The sequence below is a fragment of the Xiphias gladius genome, chromosome 5 (genome assembly GCF_016859285.1).
Source record: "Xiphias gladius isolate SHS-SW01 ecotype Sanya breed wild chromosome 5, ASM1685928v1, whole genome shotgun sequence".
NCBI lineage: Eukaryota > Metazoa > Chordata > Actinopteri > Istiophoriformes > Xiphiidae > Xiphias > Xiphias gladius.
The window spans coordinates 11,590,642-11,611,992 of NC_053404.1; the positions used below are offsets into that span (position 1 = coordinate 11,590,642).

The following is a 21,351-nucleotide window of genomic DNA, read 5'->3' on the forward strand; positions in this document are numbered from 1 at the left end:
GCAGGGAGCGCCTGACATGTTTAAGGATGAGCATGCAAAAAGGGGCAAATTTGTCGATCATAATTTAGCCCTTTGTGAAAAATTGAAAAGTTTTTTTAATGATCAAAAAATAAGCTTATCATAATCTTAAAAAAGTAATGAGAGGAAGAGGAAGAACAAAGCTAAAATAAGAGGAAAACAAAAATAAATGTAATTATGCCAAACACTTCAAACATCCCAATAGTTAACTCTAGGGTTGTTGTTCATCCCTCATCAGAAATCTATGGATACTGACCGCTGTACTGCCTTTTCGTGGCGTGAAAGCCGGTGGCTGGTGGTGGGAACCTCTTCCAGGTCATCGTCCAGGTCACATCCATTTTCCGCTGCCTCTTGCGAGTAGCTGTGCTTCATGACCAAGATGCTCCTACGGTTTCCTGTGGCTGGCAGCAAAGGCCGCACTGCCATGGGCGGCTGTGGAAGGTCTGTGAGCAGAGTGGCTGCTGCTCCATCACGAGCACTCAAGTTTCCACGGCTTCCTCGTCCACTGAGTGACAGCTGTGATATGTGGGCGGAGCCAGGGTTGGAGGAGGACCCACAGTGGTGATCATGGACGCAGCGGGAGGAGGCACGGCGAAGGGCATGGTAGTTCTCAAAGTCATCTGCCAGGTCAACTAAGTCTGCTGAGGCCGCTGCAGCTGTGGTGGCACTCCGTAAAGTACACAGCTCATAGTGAGGTGGCTCAAAAACCTCCTGGAACATGGTGGGGTCAAAGTCCTCACGCCGGAGGATGTACTTTTTTCGTGGCTGCTTGATCTGGACGATGACAGAGACGATGAGGAGGATGAGGACGATGCAACAGGTGACGCCAATTATGGTCCCATTTGTGTTGTTCAGACTGTCCAGGATGTTGGCTTTCCTCTTCTCTGTACAGTGGTACAGAGACAGCAGAAAAGGGACAGAACATTTATGAAAATATAACCTATATTGCCCTATATGATGTCTTGAAAAACTTGTGAAGATAACTATCACTTCTAGAAAACAAATTACATTTGACAGTAAACTGTGATTATTGGCTGTATTCCCAGTTAATTGACCATTAGCTAGTATTTGGTTAACAACTGGAACTAGGCATGGCAGGCCTGTTAAGCTCTGGATTTTTATGCATGTTTAAGGAATACCAAAAGCTTGACAGGCATAGCAACAGTAATGGGGGTGGGGCTTATTGAATTAACATAAAGATTTCCTTAGCAAAGCTCAAAGAAGGAGAAACCATAATTCACATGTAAAGATACAGTATCTTAACAAATGCACCTTACAAATTTACAAGGTTAAGGCCATGACTTTGATGAAGTATCAAATAGGACAAAAAGGTTGTATTAGGTCACAGCTATAGTCTATTTATTACAAGGGAGAACGCAAGGAGTAGCAAGACTAACAATATGTAGAGATGCAATCTGTGGGGAGATCTGTGACATTTAAATGCTGGATAAACTTGTAGCACAGCACACTGAGCTTCAATGAAAGTAAATGGTTACATTCAGAGGCATAATGGAGAAATAAATAAAACGTGACATTTTACCACTAATGAGGACAAATGTGGGCACGGGGGTGGATGCATTACTAGAGCAGAGAGAAGGCGGAAGACAGAGTAACAGGCTGAGAAACATGGTGTCCTCTTGCTGAGTTCTGCACAATTTCAAACTCCGATTGTAAGTTGGAGAGGTCTCTCTGTATGACTGAAGAATAGGCTATGCAGGATTTATTTAATTGATGCAATTTGTCATTGGCCCTGCTTAAAGCTTCAGAGAGTTACAGTACACATGGAATACACAGGCATCTTTTCTGTACAACTTTTCTTTGATTCAAACAAATGGGGGTAACTTTGCAGCTGGAGGTTTACTGTAAAAAAAAAAAAAGAAACTGAGAAATGTTACTAGGTGAGAGAGAGAGTTTGTGTGTGTACGTATGTGTATGAAGGAAAAACAAACTAGGAAACATCTTAACAACAAGCCAAGCACAACAGAGTACATTAATGATCATCAGAAACACATTACATTTTCTGACGTGGAAGTTTCAATGAAAAAGGGCTCAGGGGAGCAACAGTACAGAGCTCATCTTATGTACTTGGAATACAGTGATGGTTCATTAACAGGCAATATAATGCAGAGAAACACTAGCGTATCCCCATAGTCTTCACATGTCAGCTAATTACTGGAATGGCATCATATAAAAAGATGCTGCAATTTTCCTGACATTTTAAGATCATGAAAGTAATAATGATTGGATGCACCATTTCATTAATCCTCTTCGTGCTTGCCATGAACATGCTTGCACATTCTACTGAGGTTCAGTGCAGAGGGCCCCTCACCAAGTCCGGCATCCAACAGCAGCCCATTAGGGCCTTTATGGATGACCTGACTGTGACAATGACATCTGTCCCCGGGAGCAGGTGGATCCTGAACGGCCTTGAGGAACTGATTACCTTGGCTCATATGAGCTTCAAGCCGGCAAAGTACAGATCCCTGGTGCTGAAGAAAGGAAATGCGATTGACAGTTCCGCTTTGCACTTGGCCGCACCCAGATGCCATCCATCATGGAGAAATCAGTGAAGAGCCTGGAAAAGGTGTTTGTCTGCAGCCTGAGAGATACAACATTCATCCCAGTGACCAACCGAGAGCTGGAAACCTGGCTAGCTACGGCGGATAAGTCAGGCCTACCACTAAAGTTTAAGGCCTGGATATACCATCAGATTCTCTGGCCCCTCTTGGTCAATGAGGTTTTGATCTCCACTGTCAGATTTGAGAGGAGGGTCAGCAGGTTCTCATAGAAGTGGCCTGGACTACCTCAGAGCCTGAGCAGCATCTCTCATTACAGGCAAAACAACAAGCTGAAGCTCCCCATCAGCAGCCTGAATGAAGAATTTATGGAGACATGTACTAGGGAGGTGTTGCAATACCGAGAATGCTGCAACCTACAAGTCTCTCAGTCTGGTATCGAGGTAAGAACAGGATGGAAGTGGGGGGCAGCAGGGGCCATGGATGTTGCTGAGATGCGGCAAAGGCACAGGATGCTTGTGGGCGAAGTGTCTCGTCGAAGGGCTGACCTGCGTAGCAGCACTACGACGAGACACAAAGCTCAGGGGAAGGACAGGAGGTCGCGGATCCAGCTTGAGGTGCGAGCATCAATTGAGGAGAAGCAAGCCAGCAGGATGGTTGGACTGTGGCAGCAGTGTGTGGGTTAAAGCTACCTGGACTAAAGCCGGGGCTTGGGTTAACCCTGGCTTGGGTGCCTGGGTGAGGTGATTGTTGAAAGACCCGAAGCACCTGATGACCCCTGTAAACATCACTGATGAAATGTCCATGTGCATCACAAGATGATGTATGATGTATCTCTCATGAGAGAGCAGTTCTTTTGCATCAGCCTGGACAAAAACTTGGATTTGTTGGATGATGAATTCAAATTGTGTTGTGTCTCAGAAAGTGAGTTGATTATGGTTAGGATTTTAGGATTTTACAACTTATATAATATTGTTATTTCTAAAAATATAAAAAAATATAGTTATAATAAATATTATCATAACATTTAATATTGGATTATAAATGATATAAACTTAGGAGCCACGGTTGGAGAAGAAAACCAAAAGAAAAAACAAAAACAAAGAAAATCTACCAAACCAAATAATTCATCGAAGTAATTCTGACCAACTAAATTAATAGCACACAACCCTTGAAAACTCTACTTCAAATCTTTCAAACAAGATGAGATTGAGAAATTAGGCTTTCAGGACATTTAATTAAAAAAAAGAAATATATTGCTAACTGGTAAGAAAATAAAAGAATATTCAATTGCACTAAATGCCTGATCAAAACTCAAGTGGATGAGATTTTTACAATGAAGTGTTGTTGCTAATTTGTAGTTGTCACAAAGGAAATAATATATAGTGCCTCTTGTAGTATTAATAGTAGTACCAGTAATGACTACAGTAGTAATAGCAGCAGCAGGAGTTTATCTGTGGCTAAATCGAAAATACACCCATTCAGATCAAAACCAGTCTCTTGCTCTCTGTCGCCGTCCATGGTGCTGAAATATTCAAACGTAGTCTCTTCTTGTGTCTCTTCCCAGGGTGCTTTAACTTTTTCCTCATAAACCTACAAGCATTGGTTCAGGTGGGACAAAAGGGTCAAATTTGCTTAAACGTAACATCTCACCTTTACATTGGTTCTCATCCCAGGGGTAGACACAGTTCTGCATGCCATTACACACTAGTGTGTTGTTTATGCACATGTTACTGTGACAGAAGAAGGCATCTGCATCACATGGAGCTGGAAAAGAAGAGAACAAATTCACACAATAGTTCTGAGAGCTTAGTATTTATTTATTATTGAGAGATTACAGAAATCTGTAGTACCACCTCTTAACTGAAACATTTTTCATTACTTGCTCACTTACAATCTAAACAGAAGCCACAGAAACAGTTCAGTAAAAAGTTCAACTACTTTTTAGTGAATTTCTCATCATTAACAACAGCACATGAGTAGGGCACTTGCTGCACGACAAATCAGTACAGCTGAAGTACAGCTGAAGAGAAGTTCCAGTGTACCAGAGTTTGAAGAAATAAATTTGGATGGGCATTTCTCAAATCAGACCACTTCCCCCTGAATCAGATCTGCTCTTAATGAATTTTCATCCTAATCTTCCTCTTCAAACATTTGCAGAGACAACTTGTGGATATGAATGAATTTCTTGAATTTTGTGTGTATGTGTGTGCACTGTATGTGGTGCATTTGTGTGTTTGTGGTGTCTGGAGAGATAGCCCTGACATTTCACAATCATCTGCAAACATAACCTTTCTATTTATGCAAGATGTTGTCCTCGGTGCACAGCCCTTGTCAAAACAAATCTAAACAGGCAATAAATATGAGCATGTCCTCAAACACATGATCCATCATGCCACCTGCCCTTGCGGCATGGCCTGACTGAGACACAACACTGTCATCATCTGCACTTTTCTATGACAACAATGTGAGAGATAAAGCCACCCATCAGCAAGACATAGTTGTAAAATCAGTGTCATAATGTTGAAGGCTCCATTGCTATATGGCTACCTAATTTAAAATCAAGGTTCCCTTGCTCTCAGCAACCAATCATACTAATGCATAAACCATTGGATTGGCAAATCTTTACTTCCTACTGCCAATTTCAGAAGAACAGTGGCACGGAAGGCTAAATGCAGGCTTTAATAGTTTGTCCTATTGAATCTGCAGTGTATGGTATAATGTCACTGGTAGAGATTGAGGATTATTGTAGGATTTATACAGCAGTAGTCATCTATTTAATATCTCTGGTTGTATAGCCAGGATGCCTTTGCAGACGATAGCAACATGACAGTATTGGATTCTGAAGATTTTTGGATCAGTTTGATGTAATATATTTCCATGAATCAGCCGAAATCACACTTCTGGTTATATTTATCTTTAAAGTTTATTAGTTTAATTTCAGGAAAATCTTTTGTATCACGATATATATAAATATTTCCATTTGGTTATAAATGTCAATATATAAATTATGTATAATCATATATTGTGAGAAGATTTTAGACATATTGTCCACTCAAGTAAGAAGTATACTCAAACAATGTCAGATTAGCAAAAGTGGAAGAAATACTCAGACCCTGTACTTAGGAAAAAGTAGCAATACTGTACTGTAAAATCTTACTTAAAGCGGCAATCTTGACGATTCCATTCCTGGTTGATTTGGCGACACCTGTAGTTACTGGTGATAACAGTAAATGCGGTTTAATACTACAGGTCACAGAATTCTGGGGGCATCAAAACAAACTGTTGTTTTAATAAAGAAGTCAGGCAATAGTTGGCCTTTTTCCATCATTCTGTGAGCAACCACAATCTGATTTCATGGGGCACATTGCATGAGTCTACAAACAGCGGGGCACAGTGAGAAGAGTTAGTTACCTTGATTTTGCTGTTCCTTCTTGCTCCATTACTCCCTGCAATATTTCAAACTGATCTGCTGTCCAAAAATGCTGAAAATGACCATTGTCTTGTTTTGTAGACACATTTTTGATGAACGACAGTGGTATGTGCTAAGATCACTGATTTCTGTGACTGCTTCATAATAAATGTCAACTTGTGTTTCACCACTTAAATGCTTTTAATGTGAAGCTGCAGCAATAGGGAATGTTCAGTTTGCATTAACAGTAACTTAATACAGAGTGTCACCAAAGACAACCAGTTCTTCAACTATATACATATTGCAGTTCTTTCATCAGTGGGCCATAGGCTCAATCACCATTGTGTTACCTCATTCAGTGATACATAGTGAGTTAACAAACATTTATTAAAATGAAAATCTTTGAGAGCCACTTTAAAGATACTATACAGTATTTAAGAATTTTTGTAGCAATTTACATGTATTAATCACTTTTTTATTGCCAATTAGTGAACGGATTGTAACCTAACTTAAAAAATTAGACCTTCCCCGACTTTTTCTGTTGGCTATAACAGTCTGTGGACTGCTTTCTAGGTGAAATACTTGGGACAAATTTTTCGGGAAAATCCAAAGGATGTGACGTTATGCTCGCTCTTGAGTGCCTTTCCTCAATACCTCCCTACTGCTCCCCTACAGCACCAACAGTCTGCAACACTAACTAATGTAGGCTTAGAAATGGAGTCCTCTAATGTCAATAAACGACCAGCTCCCAGTACAACACAGATGCCAACGCAAACTCCATGTAAGCAAAAAAAACCCCCCAAAAAGTTTTATCCAGTGAAGCCCCTATGGCCAAATGTCAATGTAACCGACGTCGGGGTAAAATTAGAGTGGCATGATAATGATATTGCACTTTATAAATCCTATGTAAAAAAAAACATGTTAGTCAAACTATAGTCATGCATAGCTGGACCTCCACACTTTGTTTTACTCTACTAGTTTATAGTCAAACTAAAAGGAGATTGTAACTTTAGTTACCTCACCTGTCAACATGATGCCGGTCAATCACATTCAGTCTCATGTATGTCACGACAAGATGCTTACTTGTGCCTGCTGTTTGCAGTTCACTTAAAGGCCACCAGTGTCATTAATAAGACGGGTTTTCTGAATGTTACACATAGAACCTTTAAGTAAAAGTGCCAAAGTTTTATCAGCAAAATGTACTTAAATGTGCTCAAAAATATGTCATTGTATTATTATTTCTAGTACATTAAAGTGTAAGCAACAATTTAATGTGATAGCCGGTCGAGGTGGAAGTAATTTGAAGTATTTAAGAGAACTATAAAGTACATTAGCTTAGAATACAAATACTCCCACTAAATATTGTGTTTAAGTCAGGACTTGAGTAAATGTACTTAGGTTCCACCACTGCAGAATAGTATTACAGAATCAACCATTTACTATCTGCCTAGGGGGGAAGTATGTGCAGGGTGAAAGTATTCTGAAATCACTTTCAATTTCCAAATATTCCAAAAGTTACTTATTTTGCCACTGATGTCAAAATAATAGATGGCTCTATTTTAGTGCTAGCTATTTGGTAGTGGAGCAGACATCCGTCCCTCTCTCGCTCGCTCTCTCTTTCTCTGTGTATGTCTCCAATTCTCTGTCTTTATCTCCCACTCTCCCCCTCTCTCACACACAACACTGGCAATGCATACTAAAACAGCTTGCCAGTCGTATGACAGAGCTGGGGATGATTTGACACTGTTACCACTGTGATGTAGGGCTGTTTTCATCACAGCACTCATCTGAAGTGAATAATACACCAAATTAGAGTGACTTAACTCTATCTCTCTCTGTATCCCATCCCATCTGGGCCTTTGCCAGCATTTCTTGAGCCATATTGGCTCTCTGTATGTGTTCTGATACTCCTCTTCTCATTTTCTCCCCCTAGCTCTGTTCCGCTTCTTTTCAACCTTTTTCTGTCATACTGTATATGCAACAATTGCAACATTTTTTTGTTGTTGATAACCACCAGAGGGAGCCCACTCCTTCTCATTCTGCTTCTGAGTCCTCCTGTCTCATCACACGACAGGGTGAGACCAGAAGAGTGCGATCCACACTAATCTCCTGCAAAATTAATTTCAAGACACTCTGTAATAAAAGTGCCCTTTGCCCATACAGAAACATTCACAGTCACTGCTGGAAGCATAAATTAATTCCTAAATGGGTGGCTGATTAAAATGGTCTGGGTGTCTCTGCAGAGGGGGGCTTCAAGAGGAAAGGGGCTTCTGCAGTGAAGTGCTGGAAGCCACACATGGTTATTATGGTTATCACAAATTTGTCATCTCAAATAAGCATTATAATTTATTTATATATTTGTGTTTTGTGTGATTTTGTTTTATGGGAGTGTAGTTAGGCTGTTTCTAAGAGATGAGGTTGATGTGTCTTTGCCCGTATTTTGTCTGATGATCAATGTTGTTTTCATTTAGCAATAGTGATCTATTTTCAGTGATCACATCTGCAGTGATATCTCTTTTTTCATCAACACTAATTTTTTTCTTGCCTTCATTGTGTAAATTAAAAACACTTAATTAACAATTAATATAGCTGATCATAAATACTGTGTGAGAGTCAGTCAGTTATCCCTCCCTTGACTGCAGCAAGTTCACAATGCTCTTGACTGGTACCAAAAAGACAGACCACACATGGCTGGCACTGGTCTCCCCTCATTGTTTACCAGGGAAATATACTTTAGAATAGATTTAAAATTTTTTGTTGTTTTGAAAGCACAACATGGACTGGTACTATCTGTTATCTCCAATCTCCGGAGTCCCTATTCCATATCCAGACACCTCAGATCCTTAAAGTCCAAAGGTGAGCGAACATTTTCCATTGCTGCTTCCAGGCTGTGGAACAGTTTACCTCTTCTTCCCCATTTATTTCCACTTTTAAATCCAATTACCTTTTAACAATTGCCCCATAAAGGCATTTAATTTTCAATATAAGATTGCTTTAATTTTGTATGTCACTGTTATTTACTTATTTGTTTTAATCTTAAATTGTAATGTATTTTAAAATTTTCTATAAAGTACTTTGGTAAATACTTGTTTTTCAAACGCGCTCTATGAATAAATAAAGTGACTTGCCTTGACTAATATGACATGTACAAAAGTCTACTTAAATTCTGCTTGACTTCAGATTTGTTGCAGAGAAATTTAATATGCAAGTGTTGCTATGCATTAGACTGTATGCAGTGTAAATACACTAGCCAAAGATAGCGGGCTTTGTCAGTAAATTAAGTGGATATACATTTACTGTTAACTAATACATAAATAAACTAGGATAAACTAGTACACAGTATTCTTCTTAATCCCAAAAGAAACCAAGATAACAAGTGTGTAGAGATGATGTTATCTGATCAAAGACATAGAAAAGATCCGTATGTTAGCAGACATCAGCATACTTTTTTGGTCATAAAATGCTTTCATGCATACAAAAAAGAAGCTTTACAAGAAACGAGAAGTGATGAGTGTAGTAAAGCCAGAGCAAATTTCCATCTGCAAACCTGAAGACAGGTATCTGTTGATGAGGCATAACAATGCTGACAGCTGAGATGTCAGACAAGCAAATTTATCACGAAGGACAAATTACTTCTTGGGTAAAAATAGGTTTCACTTTCTTATACTCTTCTGCATAGGATTGTGTATGTGTCTATGTCTGAGCCTGGAAACAGAGCAAGATCAGTAGTATCAGCAGGTGTAAACACAGCACGGATGATAAAAGTGGATGTCTGGGTTTGGGAACATTGCTTTCCCATTGGAGCAAATTTACTGGGAGTCAGCAGCTGTGAATGGTACTCTAAAAGTTGCAGGTCCCACTGGGAACCGGCAGCTGTGAAAAAAATATATAAACACTTAGGATCTACTGTGGCTAGGGAACACTTACTGTAAAAACTGTCCTAAAAGCTGCAAATCCACTTGGTGCACACTGTCTTCCTTTCACCTGGGTGAGGGGAATTAAGTAACTTTCTACAGTGCCTTTGTAGTACACATAGTAGTTATGGTCATGTTTGCATCACATATCAAAATTTGGACAAAACAATCTTAACTCAAGGTCCTCTTACTAGCTTTTTACAGAGCTTTCAACAACATCTCACAATTGTAATTTGTTCTGGAACACTCACTATACAAACGCACTATAATGATGATTGTGGTTTTCTTTCCTAAGAATGAATGTCTGCTGACAAAGTCATTTGCTTCATTGGCATTGAAAGTGGTATAAAAAGCTTTTTTCCTAAATTAATTCTCATTAGAATAATATTTAGCTGGTAATGGGATGTGAAAGTTTCTTAAACAGGCTTAAGTTCAATGGGCGGCTTTAAATCTTCTTAAGACTTGTAAGAGATGCCAAAAATTGGTACACTTTACATAACAGATATAGGTAGCCATAGGGTAGCAAAATGCTTTTTAGGGTGGATTTTTCCTTTAAAAGCTTACTCACATAAATGTCTTGTTCACATAGTTGAGTCATTAAAATACTTTATTCACCTTTTAGTTTCTCAGGGAGCAGTAATGTTGTCTAATCATTTGTATCTACTATGTGTGCCTCAACAAATGATTTCAAATTTCAAGACTATGGCATTTAAAATAATAAATAAATAATAAATATCCATTTGTTTTTCCATTATGAAATCAACAACAAAAAAAAGATACATAAACAAAATATAAAGACATGAGATTTACATGTCATTACATCTTGTACACAAGTCAGTTAATATAGTTTTGGCTCTTAAAATAGTAAAAAGTAGGAAAATGTAATTACACTTACTACATACAGTTAAGTCCATAAGTATTTGGACAGTGACAATTTTGTGACAACTTCATTTCAAAATGGATCTGAAATGAAGCAATCAAGATGTGTGTGTAAAGTGTAGACTTTCAGCTTTATTTCAAGGGGTTTAACAAAAATATCACATGAACTGTTTAGGAACTACAGCTATAATTATACATAGTCCCTCATTTTCAGAGGCAAAAATGTAATTGGACAAACCAACATAATTATAAGGATTATTATTAATACTTGGATGAAAATCCTTTGCAGTCATAGGATTTTTTAGGCCTGAAGTCTAGAACCCATGGACATCACCAAATGCTGAGTTTCCTTCCTTGAGATGCTTTGCCAGGCCTTTACTGCAGCCACCTTCTGTTGCTGCTTGTTTGTGGGTCTTCTGCCTTCAGTTTTGTCTTTAGTATGTGAAAAGCATGATCAGTTGGGTTGAAGTCAGGTGACTGACTTGGCAATTCAGGAATATTCAGTTTTTTTGCCTTGAGAAGCTCTTGGGTTGCTTTTGCAATATGTTTTGGGTCATTATTCATCTGTACTGTGAAGCACCATCCTATCAGTTTTGCAACATTTGGCTGATTCTGAGCAGATAGTACAGCCCTATATACTTCAGAATCCATCCTGCTACTTCTATCAGCAGTCAAATCATTGATAAACACCAGTGACCCAGTTCCATTGGCAGCCATTCATGCCCAACACTTCCTCCACCATGTTTGTCATAAGATGTGTAATGCTTTGGATCAAGAGCAGTTCTTTTCCTTCTTCTTCCCATCATTCTGGTACAAGTATATCTTGGTTTCATCTTTCAAAAGAATCTTGTTCCAGAACTGGGCAGGCTTTTTTTAGATGTTTTCTGGCAAAGTACAATCTGGCCTTTCTGTTCTTGAGTGTTACCAGTGGTTTTCACCTTGTGGTAAACCCTCTGTATTTACATTCATGAAGGCGTCTCTTGATTTTAGACTTTGACAATGATACACCTACCTTTTCAAGAGTGCTCTTGACCTGGCTAGACGTTGTGAAGGGTTTTCCTTCACCAAGGAAAGAATTCTGCGATCATCCACTTTAGTTGTCTTCCAGGTCTTTTGGTGTTGCTGAGCCTGCCAGTGCATTCCTTCTTTAAAAGAATATACCAAATTGTTGATTTGGTCACTCTTAAAGTTTCTGCCATCTGTCTGATAGGTTTGTTTTGTTTTTCATACTAATGATGGCCTCCTTCATTAGCATTGACACATCTTTGGACCATATATTGAGACTTCCCACGAACAGCTACCAAATGCAAATTCAAGACTTCAACTCAACTCAACTCAAGCGCTTTTATCTGCTTAATTTGTCATGAAATAACGAGGGAACAGGCCACACCTGGCCATGAAACTGACTGTCAGTCAATTGTCCAATTATACTTTTGAGCCTCTAAAAATGGCTGTAATTCTTAAACAGTTAATGCAATATTTTTTTTAAACCCCTTGAATTAAAGCTGAAAGTTGTGTTGATGTACAGAGCAAAATTACTAAAATTGTGTCACTGTCCAAATACCTATAGACCTAACTGTATACACTGCAGTTTCACCATTTTTCTTTAAAAAAAAAAAAAAAAAGATGCCGCTGCATACTGAAATAAGCTACATCACTCCAAAAGTACTATTGTAAAGTATTGTCTTGAGTACACACTTGTCTTAATACTTGTGCTACTGTGTCTGCTTTCCAGAGCTCTGATACACCTGTTCATTGACTGTTGACAGGTTTGGTGAAGTGCTGCTGAGCTGTGGTGGATGTTGTTCTAAAGGCTGAGGTCTGGCTGGGGATCGCCTGAGTGACTTAGGCAGAAGTGTTGCCCCGGCAACAGCACATCCTGACTCTGTGTGGTGAAAAGGCCTTACAAAAGGGACACTGACTTCACAACATAATAACCTCAGCTGCTGCTGTCACCTATTCCAAAGAGGCTAGTCAATAAACTATCTTATCTTCCAACCAATATAGACATGTTGTAGATATGCAAGGAGCATCAAATACTTGATGCTCCTTATATATTGGTGTGGGTGTACTTTGTGAAATTCAATAAATCCAATCAACCATGCAGTATGAAGGAAAAAACGAATTCAACTCATATTCAAATAACCATTATATGTACATGCCTTTATGCAAGATGTATTATTTCTGCTTCTCAATAACCATAATCTCAGTATGATGAACTGTGGCATTAATAGAGCTTTCTGAAAGGAAGTTTTCTTTTGCCATAATAAAAATAAGACCTAATAGCACCTCTTTTCAAATTTCAGTCAACTGTAAGATTTTTTTTAGGAATTCATCTAATAAATTTGATGTATTACTTGTATTTGAATCATTTTATAATTAATTTTTTAGCAGCTAGTTATTGTTTAATTTTTATCTTACCCTGTTTTCTCTGAGAAATACCTTTTCAAGCCCAAAAAATACAGATGCAATGTTCAATATTGCACTTTGTGTGTGTGTTTGTGTGTTAATGAGGTGTATGTTTATATATGTAGAGCTGTGTTTATATAGAGGCCCTAGGTCAAAGGTCCTCAGAGGGTGCCTCACAGTTTGGGAAAGGAAGTTTATGTTTTGTGATCAAAACCATACGTTAGTGACAGTTTTTAGGAAAACAACTGCCTTATTTAAGAGTCGGTAGTCAAGACTGATTTCCAGAGTGGTTCATTGGCTTCACACCCTCTCACAAGCAGATCTGCAGATGCTTGACTTGACGCTGTTCTTCTTTGTAATAAACCTTTATATGCAATCAAGACGATGTCAGTGGAGTCTCCTTCATCCTCTTCACATCATCAACACCATCTAATAAACTACATTAACTATGATCTTGTATCTGTGGCATTAAAAGGCCCTGAATGATATTGACACATGTATACTCATTTGCCTCAGACCATCTTCATTCACCTCATTGGTACAAAGAATGCCCTCTGCAACCCATGTCAAGCTACAACCTCCATCACTGAGAAGCCAGTGAATGAAAAAGATGAAGGCTGTCTGTGTGTGTATGTTTGTGTGAATTTTAATATCTCCCAGGTGTTTGTCTCAAAGAAAATGGGTAGATGGGAACATACTGTATCTCACCCTGATATTCCTCGGCCTTAGGCTCTGTCTCTGTCACGATCTCTCTTTATCTTTATCTCTTTACCTTTTTACAATAAGGGAATTAACTAATGCAGATGCCCCACTTGTGGTTCTGCAGAGTTAAGCTCAAATCCACCAATAATGTCATTTTCACAATCACCTGAAGGCAGGGAAATCACATTCCCTGGTTTCCTGCTTGGTGCTCTTCAAATGGTTTTAAAATGAAATGGACAGCACCTTTCCAATGAACAGCATCAGATATAAATCACCATAAATATGGTCATTCTGCCTCCATACTCCTTTAATGGCTTCCAGTAAAGACTAGCCCTGTCTTATTTTAGCGTTAATATCGCTGTCATGGAGTAGGGGTCTGATTAATAAAGCTAATCACTTTCCCTCATGAGGTGAGTCATGTTGCAGTAAACATCTTTATGATAAACAATATGTGTGTGAGTGTAGGTATTGGCTTTTTAAGTAGTGTCTTACGTTCTTGGTAGGTTGTGAAAAGGATGCGGAAGCGACTTTTGCGGCTGGCCTCGTCCGCCCACATGCGGATGACACCCAGCGTGGAAACCAGCATGATGTCATTGGCCACCGTGGAGCAGAACTTGCTCTTCAGGTCTTCTACTGAGCTGAGAAAAGTAAGGATGAGATAAGAATTCATAGTTTATTATCAAGTAACACAGTCATTTGCTGTGCATCTCAATAATACACATTATTTAACAGAGTTTCAACGCAGCCATGGTTGCTCAGAAAGTTTTAGTCCAGTTATCCTGTGATCACAAGTGAATATTGTGGTTATCTCAAGATAACAAATCAGATTGTTTTGGCAAAGCTAGCATGCTTTGTCAAAAGGTAATAAAATCTGCCTACCAACTACTCTAAAGCGCAATGCTTAACACGTTATACCTTGCTTGTTTAATCAGTACAAAAACCGAAGTGTAAAAGTAATAAGCTGTGGCGTTACCAGGTGTTATGTGTTCTTGGCTGGGTGCAATGACTACCTACGGGCTTAGCTGGTTGCCTGGCAATGTCACACTGACAACAAAACATCTGTTTCCCTCTTCAAAACTTCCCCGTCTTTGTGCTAAGCTAAGCTAACAGACTGCTGACTGTAGCTGAATATTTACTGTACAGATGTTAGGGTGGTATTGATCTTCTCGTCTAACTCTCAGAAAGAAAGCAAGTAAGTGTATGTCCCAAAATATCAGACTATTCTTTTAATTGACAAAGAAGATGAAATAATATTTCTACTTATGTCATAAATTGATTTATGCAAAGTAAAATCTAATCCTTTAAACAGTCTTGGTTTATGTGAGGCTAAGCTAACATGGACACACTAGGGAAAGGGAACTGTATCTTGTCAAATGGATTCATTTCTTTCCTTGACATGATTAAATAATTAAGTCTTGTTGACAAGAAAAGCACAAAATGTGAGTTGTTATCTCAAGATGAAGAGACGATTAAGTCATGATTATGAGAAATAATCATCAGAAAGGGTCTAAAAGATTAACTATGGCAGCTTTGAGCCTCTGTATAATTTATTAAAATGAGAGATTCAACATGTCAGAGAGTCACACCTGCCACCATCATAAACAGCCACAAAGTTGCGCTTGCATTCATTGGAATTGGCCATCTCATAGTCGAGAAAACGCAGGTAGATCTGTCCAATGCAAGAAGGCAGAGAGGAGGAAAAATACCAAGAGAAGAAGAAGAGATCAGGTGGGGAAAATTAAAGGATGCTTTAACATTTGGACATGACAGTCGAAAGAGGTGAACAAAACAGAGCAAAGAGGGTTGAGAGAAAAGATTTCAGCTCCTTCCTATTATGGCCTGTGCATCTTACTCATTATTCCAGTGCCTGATATAGCAGCCCTGTAATAAAATAAGACTGACATACTGCAGCTTGTACAAAGTCATTACATATGCATATCAAATGAGGACTCAGAGACAGGCAGAGTCTATTAGCTTTAGACTCATTATCCATATCTGTTGAGATAAAGCATTACACAAAAACCTACACCCTTGTTGAACTTTAAGGAGCGTTGGACATTTTACCATAAACTTTGGATGTTCAAGAGAGAAAATGTCATCCACTTACAGTTCATTTCATGCAGAAACAATTTCTTTGAAATTCAAATAACGTTTAGATCAATGGACTCCAAACCTATACAGTATATAACAAGGACTTTCAGGCTATGAAAAACATGTACAGTATATGGACTATTTTATTATCCTAACAATCTCTTGTTGAGTGGAAAATCCACCTTGCTATCCACCTTGACTCTTCAAAACAGCTTCCCGATTGCCTCCAAATCATTGTCTGTCACTCATTTATCAGGCTGACATCATCCAGTCACAGCTATGGTTCTGGTTGCCTGCGCACAGCACTTGCCATCATTACGGTTAATGAGTGGACCACTCCCGAACTGTGACAAGGAAATGTGATGCTTTAAATCAAAGATGGATGTACATATGTATATACTGCACATGTGCAGCATGTCCCTTTTCTAAACTTGATTTTTTTTTGAATATGAGTTAAAAGCTTGAGATGGTGGCTATTTAAATATTTAAAATTTACTTTCTCAGTAGGGTGGATGAATTCAGGGAGACATACTGATAAGGTCAGTGATCTGAGAAGAATGTCACTGGACATTGTAACAAGTAAGATAAAAAAAAAAAAGAAATTCTGCTCGAAATTAGTTTTTCTGAAATATGAAAAATTTAGGATTGAGGTACAATTTTCTGGAATAATTTTCACTAAGAACAACGTAGTTGTTATGGTTGGATGATATTTCCAAATGGCTCCTTTCTGTGGCACGTTGCCAAAGAAGTCAGATTCAATGTGTATAGTCAATGTTATAGTCAAGGTTAAGGTTAATGTTAGGTGCTATTGGCCAAATTTGTCTCCATTTTTTTTAGAGTTCAAGAGGCAAATAATCTGAAAAAGTAATAATAAGCATGTTAATAAGGACACTTAGCCCAGTCATTCCATGGTTAGCCAGTAGCAGTCAACTTAGACATGAAGTTTTCTACGCACAGCACAAAGAATGCATTAAATGCAGCAGTCTCTAACCAGTACAGGGGAGACCAATTACAAAACAATACAAAACATTGTTGATAAAGTGTACATTCAGTTTTTTTGAATAGACATCATTTGTTGCTAATGGCTGATTAAAACAATGCATTTACCATCATTAAAGAGCACAATCCCCCTGCTTGAACCTCATAACTGATTCTAGATGGAGTCCTGAAGTAGGAGGTTGTGGCTGGATTTCTGAGTATGAATCTTACAGACTTAAGTGATTTCCTGGTTTTTAATCTATTGCCACCTGTAGGTCAGAATTTTTCACTTATCCTGTGAAACATCTCAACATCTCCTGGATGGAGTGGCACAACATTTTATACTTAGATGGTTCAGAGACAGTTAACACTTTCAGGATCCCCTGAATCATCCAGTAGCATCATCAGGTCAACATTTTAATATCTCCAGTGCTTTGGTTTATGACTAAATACCACAAATTTGATGACAATACCATTAGTCTCAGTGGTACTTTGTGTTTAGTGCTCATTAGCAAATGTTAGTATGCTAATACTATAAACTAAGGACTAAGGTGATGAACATCATAAGCATTATACCTGCTTAACATCAACATGTTAGCATGCTGACATTAGCATTTAGTTCAAAGCACTGCTGTGCCTAAAAGTAACCTTATAAAGCCACTTTATACTAGGGTTGTCTTGTTATTATTCTGTGGCATATTTCAGAGTTGTACTTGAAACATGTAACTCAATGCACCAGTGTGCCAGTTGCTATACAATATGTTTTCAGGCCATACATGGTCTGTCTGACTAAACATAAAGTCTTAGTCAATTTTTCACAACTTACAAGAGCTGTATTAACATCAAAGATGAGTTGCAGTGGTTGCTGCCACATGCTTCCTTTTATGCTGTATAAGATGACTGCCTTATTAATAACTGCAATTTTTCATGCCTGTGATATCTTTGCTCAACCTCTGCATTCACAAAAGAGGTTAGTTACCAAATTTGACCGGAAAGGCAATCAAGAAGGTCACATTACTGTCGATGAGAGAGACCAACAAATACACAAATAAAAGATTTGGAGGTTGTTTTTCTACAGCTGTTCCAAGTGACCAATGATGAAGAAAAATCAGAGTGCAGATGGCAGCACAAAGCCAAATGACGGCAATGGATCAGATGGATACAATCAGCAATTTATAAGGTGAGAGATTGGCTGCAGGAGGAAAATAGGCTGCCTCGTCATTGATTCTGCAGTGCCCAATTATGGCGCAGAATCCATCACTGGGGAAGAATATGCACTCACTGCTTTTTAAAAGGTACCTCTAACAGTGTTTGTGCTGCTCATTACAGTCAGAATGTCTGTTTATTGGCCATTATCTTCATGAAAAGAAACAGAAGGTGTCAGGCAGTGCAGGCAGGTGTGGTGGAAAAATGCAGACTGTGTAAAACAGACGGGACACATATGACGCCTGTGGAAAACACAGTAACTGTTATAAGTCAAAACAACTAACTCTACAACTAACAACTGTCAGCTGACTTTGGAAAGCTGTCTAAACAAAAATACCAAGAAGAAGAAATGTTAATAGAAAAACACACAGCAATTGACAAGATTTGTTATTTTGACAAACTTAGTATCAAATTATTTTCATTGAATGATAAATAATGTCTTTATCTTTCCTAATTTACTCACTGGTTGAGTTTTTTATTGTGCACACGTATCTAAAGGTGACATTGTGCTGCTCAGGGTTGCTAACAACTGCATGTTGTTTTTCATGTTAGTTTGGATACCACTGAAATCTAATTTATTTGGTTTTTCAAGGAGAAATCTATTTATAAGTAAAGCTGTAATTAAAATCACACATGAAAGTGTAAGGCAATTACATTATGGCATTAAAATTGGTACAGTGCTGTCACTTCTGGCAACAACACATTCATTCAGTCATTATTGCTTATTTGCAGGTATATCTTTCAGTCTGTCTCCCACTTTTCCTTAACTCTCATGCCATCCCTCTCTCTACCATCTGCCATCTCACCCCTAAACTCCATCCCTATACATTTAGATCTTTGATAAAATGCAATATTAAGTATATCTTTCCCATTTTTCCTCCTCCTCTGTCCCCCTCTCCTCCTCTCTCTCTGGAGCACTGCGGTGCAGTCTAATTAGAGCCTCCGGTATAGGATGTCATTATCTCTCTGCTGTTTCTGGCACACTGGGTACAGTGCAGTACTGTATCAGCACAGCGAAGTGAAAGCCCTGCCCTGCATGCAGCGTAACCTAACGCATGTACACACAGTGATGAGGGGGTGGCATCTTCTGCATCTCCTTCACTGCACAAGCATGTGAGCACGAATGTGTATGTTTTAGACAGATAGATGAAGTGAGAAATCAAAGGAGACAAAGGGAGATACTATAAGTTTTATATGATTTATTTGTAACTGAGTGTGACTACTAGTGGTGGTCGTGAGAGCTTCAGGACTCTGTGACAGATCTGTGCTAAAAATTTTATTTGCTGCCTTGTCCATCAGTGCCAATGACTGTTAGCCTTTGGCCCATGACTTGCCTTGTGAGACGCTCTTGTAGGGCGAAATATGACACTGATTCAGACCAGGTAAAATAAATCATACTGCCAGACTCACTCACTCTGTCGCTATTTCATGCACATAACCAGCCTTAGCCTCACACACTGATGCATGTATGTGATGCACACAAAATTGACTTATGGCCCGCTCTGGTGCTGTAGCATTGATATACTGGCTGACTTATGCACTCTACTTATAGAGACTGAGGAATCACTTTTTTTGAATCAACCATAACATTCAACCAGGGTCAGGTCCTCCCTAATACCTGTTTAAATGTAACACTTATTGTGTAGCTCCACATGAGTGCTGAAGATGAAGAAAATGGGTCTAGGTGGGTGACACGGTTGTATAGCTCCTGTGGACTTGGTCTTAAAGTAGCTGAATCTGAAGGACATTTTTGAAGGGAAACAAGGACATTAGCTGGAGACATGCAGATAAGAGCAACTGCTGTGGCCATGAATCACAGTCACACCAATATTATCAGCCACTCATATTATAAAACAGTGTATGTGTGTGTGTATGCGCGCGCACGTGTACAGTACAAGAACCTGCAAAGCAGTATGAAAAACCTGCATTTTATAAAGATATCTATGGTGGCCACAAATAAGAAAGGATAACATCTTGTAGCATTAACAGGCGTTGAAATAGTGAAACAAATAGTGACACGGATAAGCTGACATTGCAGCTCCCTTATCTCACTCCTGCAAGTAATGGGAGAATGAACACATTTATACAAATAAACCCTGCTATTAAAAACCTATACAGTAAGCCACTATTTCACATGTATTGACTTCAATTTTTCCAATTACCTATGGCAGTATTATGGTTAGAAGAGGCTTTTCTAATCTAAATGTTAGATACATTCCCATATATGCTAAAAATGTTTGAAAAAAAAAAAATTACCTCGCAATTTAAGATTACATTACAATAAATATGACCAGACCTTTTAAATCCTAAAATTGCAGCCTCATAATACATCCTGTCCTTGAAAGAATTGTTCTAACCATGAAAGTCAAAGTAAAAATGTGGTCGTAATTTGTTAAATTAAATGCACCCAGAAAAGGGCAAACAATATTTCAGTGGTGGGTTTACTGCAGTCATGGACTGGACTTTGTACACGTATATGATAAAGCCATATAGACTCATGTGAGAAGTTATAGCATTTATAAAATGTAGCCTTTCCTGCACTGCTTTTCTACCCTCGGGAAACTTTTAATTCTGTTGCATTAATGCAGTACCTCTGGTAGATAAGGAAGAATGTCTAGTGTGTGTTAGATGTAGCAAAGGTGTGTGTGTATGTGTGTATGCATTTTTTGTATTTGTATATGTATATAGGGCAGCGTGGAGAACACTGGCAGAGAAAACAAATATAGTCTGTTGCAGGCCTTAGGGTCAAACTGCATGGCAACAGTATTTCATCAGCGCTAATGCTCCCTTCCTCTCTCTGTCTGTCCGGTCTATCCCCATTCCCCATTCCCGTCCTCTCCCTCTATCTAGCTCTCTTTCTCCTTCCGTCCCTCAATTCCTCTTGGAAACAGCTTGCTGATTAAAAAAATAGGCCTGACCACAAGTAAACCCTTCTGCCTATCTGTCTGACCCTAGCAGGGGAACAAGTCCCCCCGCAGCCACAAACACTCCCATTGGGATACTGGTGAGAGCTGCAGACAAACCCACATGCAATATCAAAGCTTTCTGATGCAATTCCTGATCTTGCTGCATGTGTGGATGGATGATGAATGGAAACAGCAAATTAATAAGAAAAAAGTACTCAATATTTCAGTAGAAGCTGAAGCTGAAAGTTTCACAATAAATAGCAAAGATGACATACAGAATTTGTCAAATGAACAACAATTTTGCAGCATCTACTTTTCTT

At 38.7% G+C, this 21,351-nt stretch overlaps 1 protein-coding gene across 1 annotated transcript in view; it reads right to left on the minus strand.

Annotated features, from left to right (window-relative positions):
- neto1l (neuropilin (NRP) and tolloid (TLL)-like 1, like) overlaps positions 1-21,351 on the minus strand; it is a 74,871-nt gene that overhangs the window by 4,417 nt on the left and 49,103 nt on the right. Inside the window, exons 7-10 of the mRNA XM_040126491.1 lie at positions 15,437-15,519; positions 14,343-14,488; positions 4,188-4,301; positions 275-902 (exon numbers count right to left, since the gene is read on the minus strand). Coding sequence (XP_039982425.1) covers positions 275-902; positions 4,188-4,301; positions 14,343-14,488; positions 15,437-15,519 — 971 coding nt within the window. The remainder of the gene's footprint in view (positions 1-274; positions 903-4,187; positions 4,302-14,342; positions 14,489-15,436; positions 15,520-21,351) is intronic.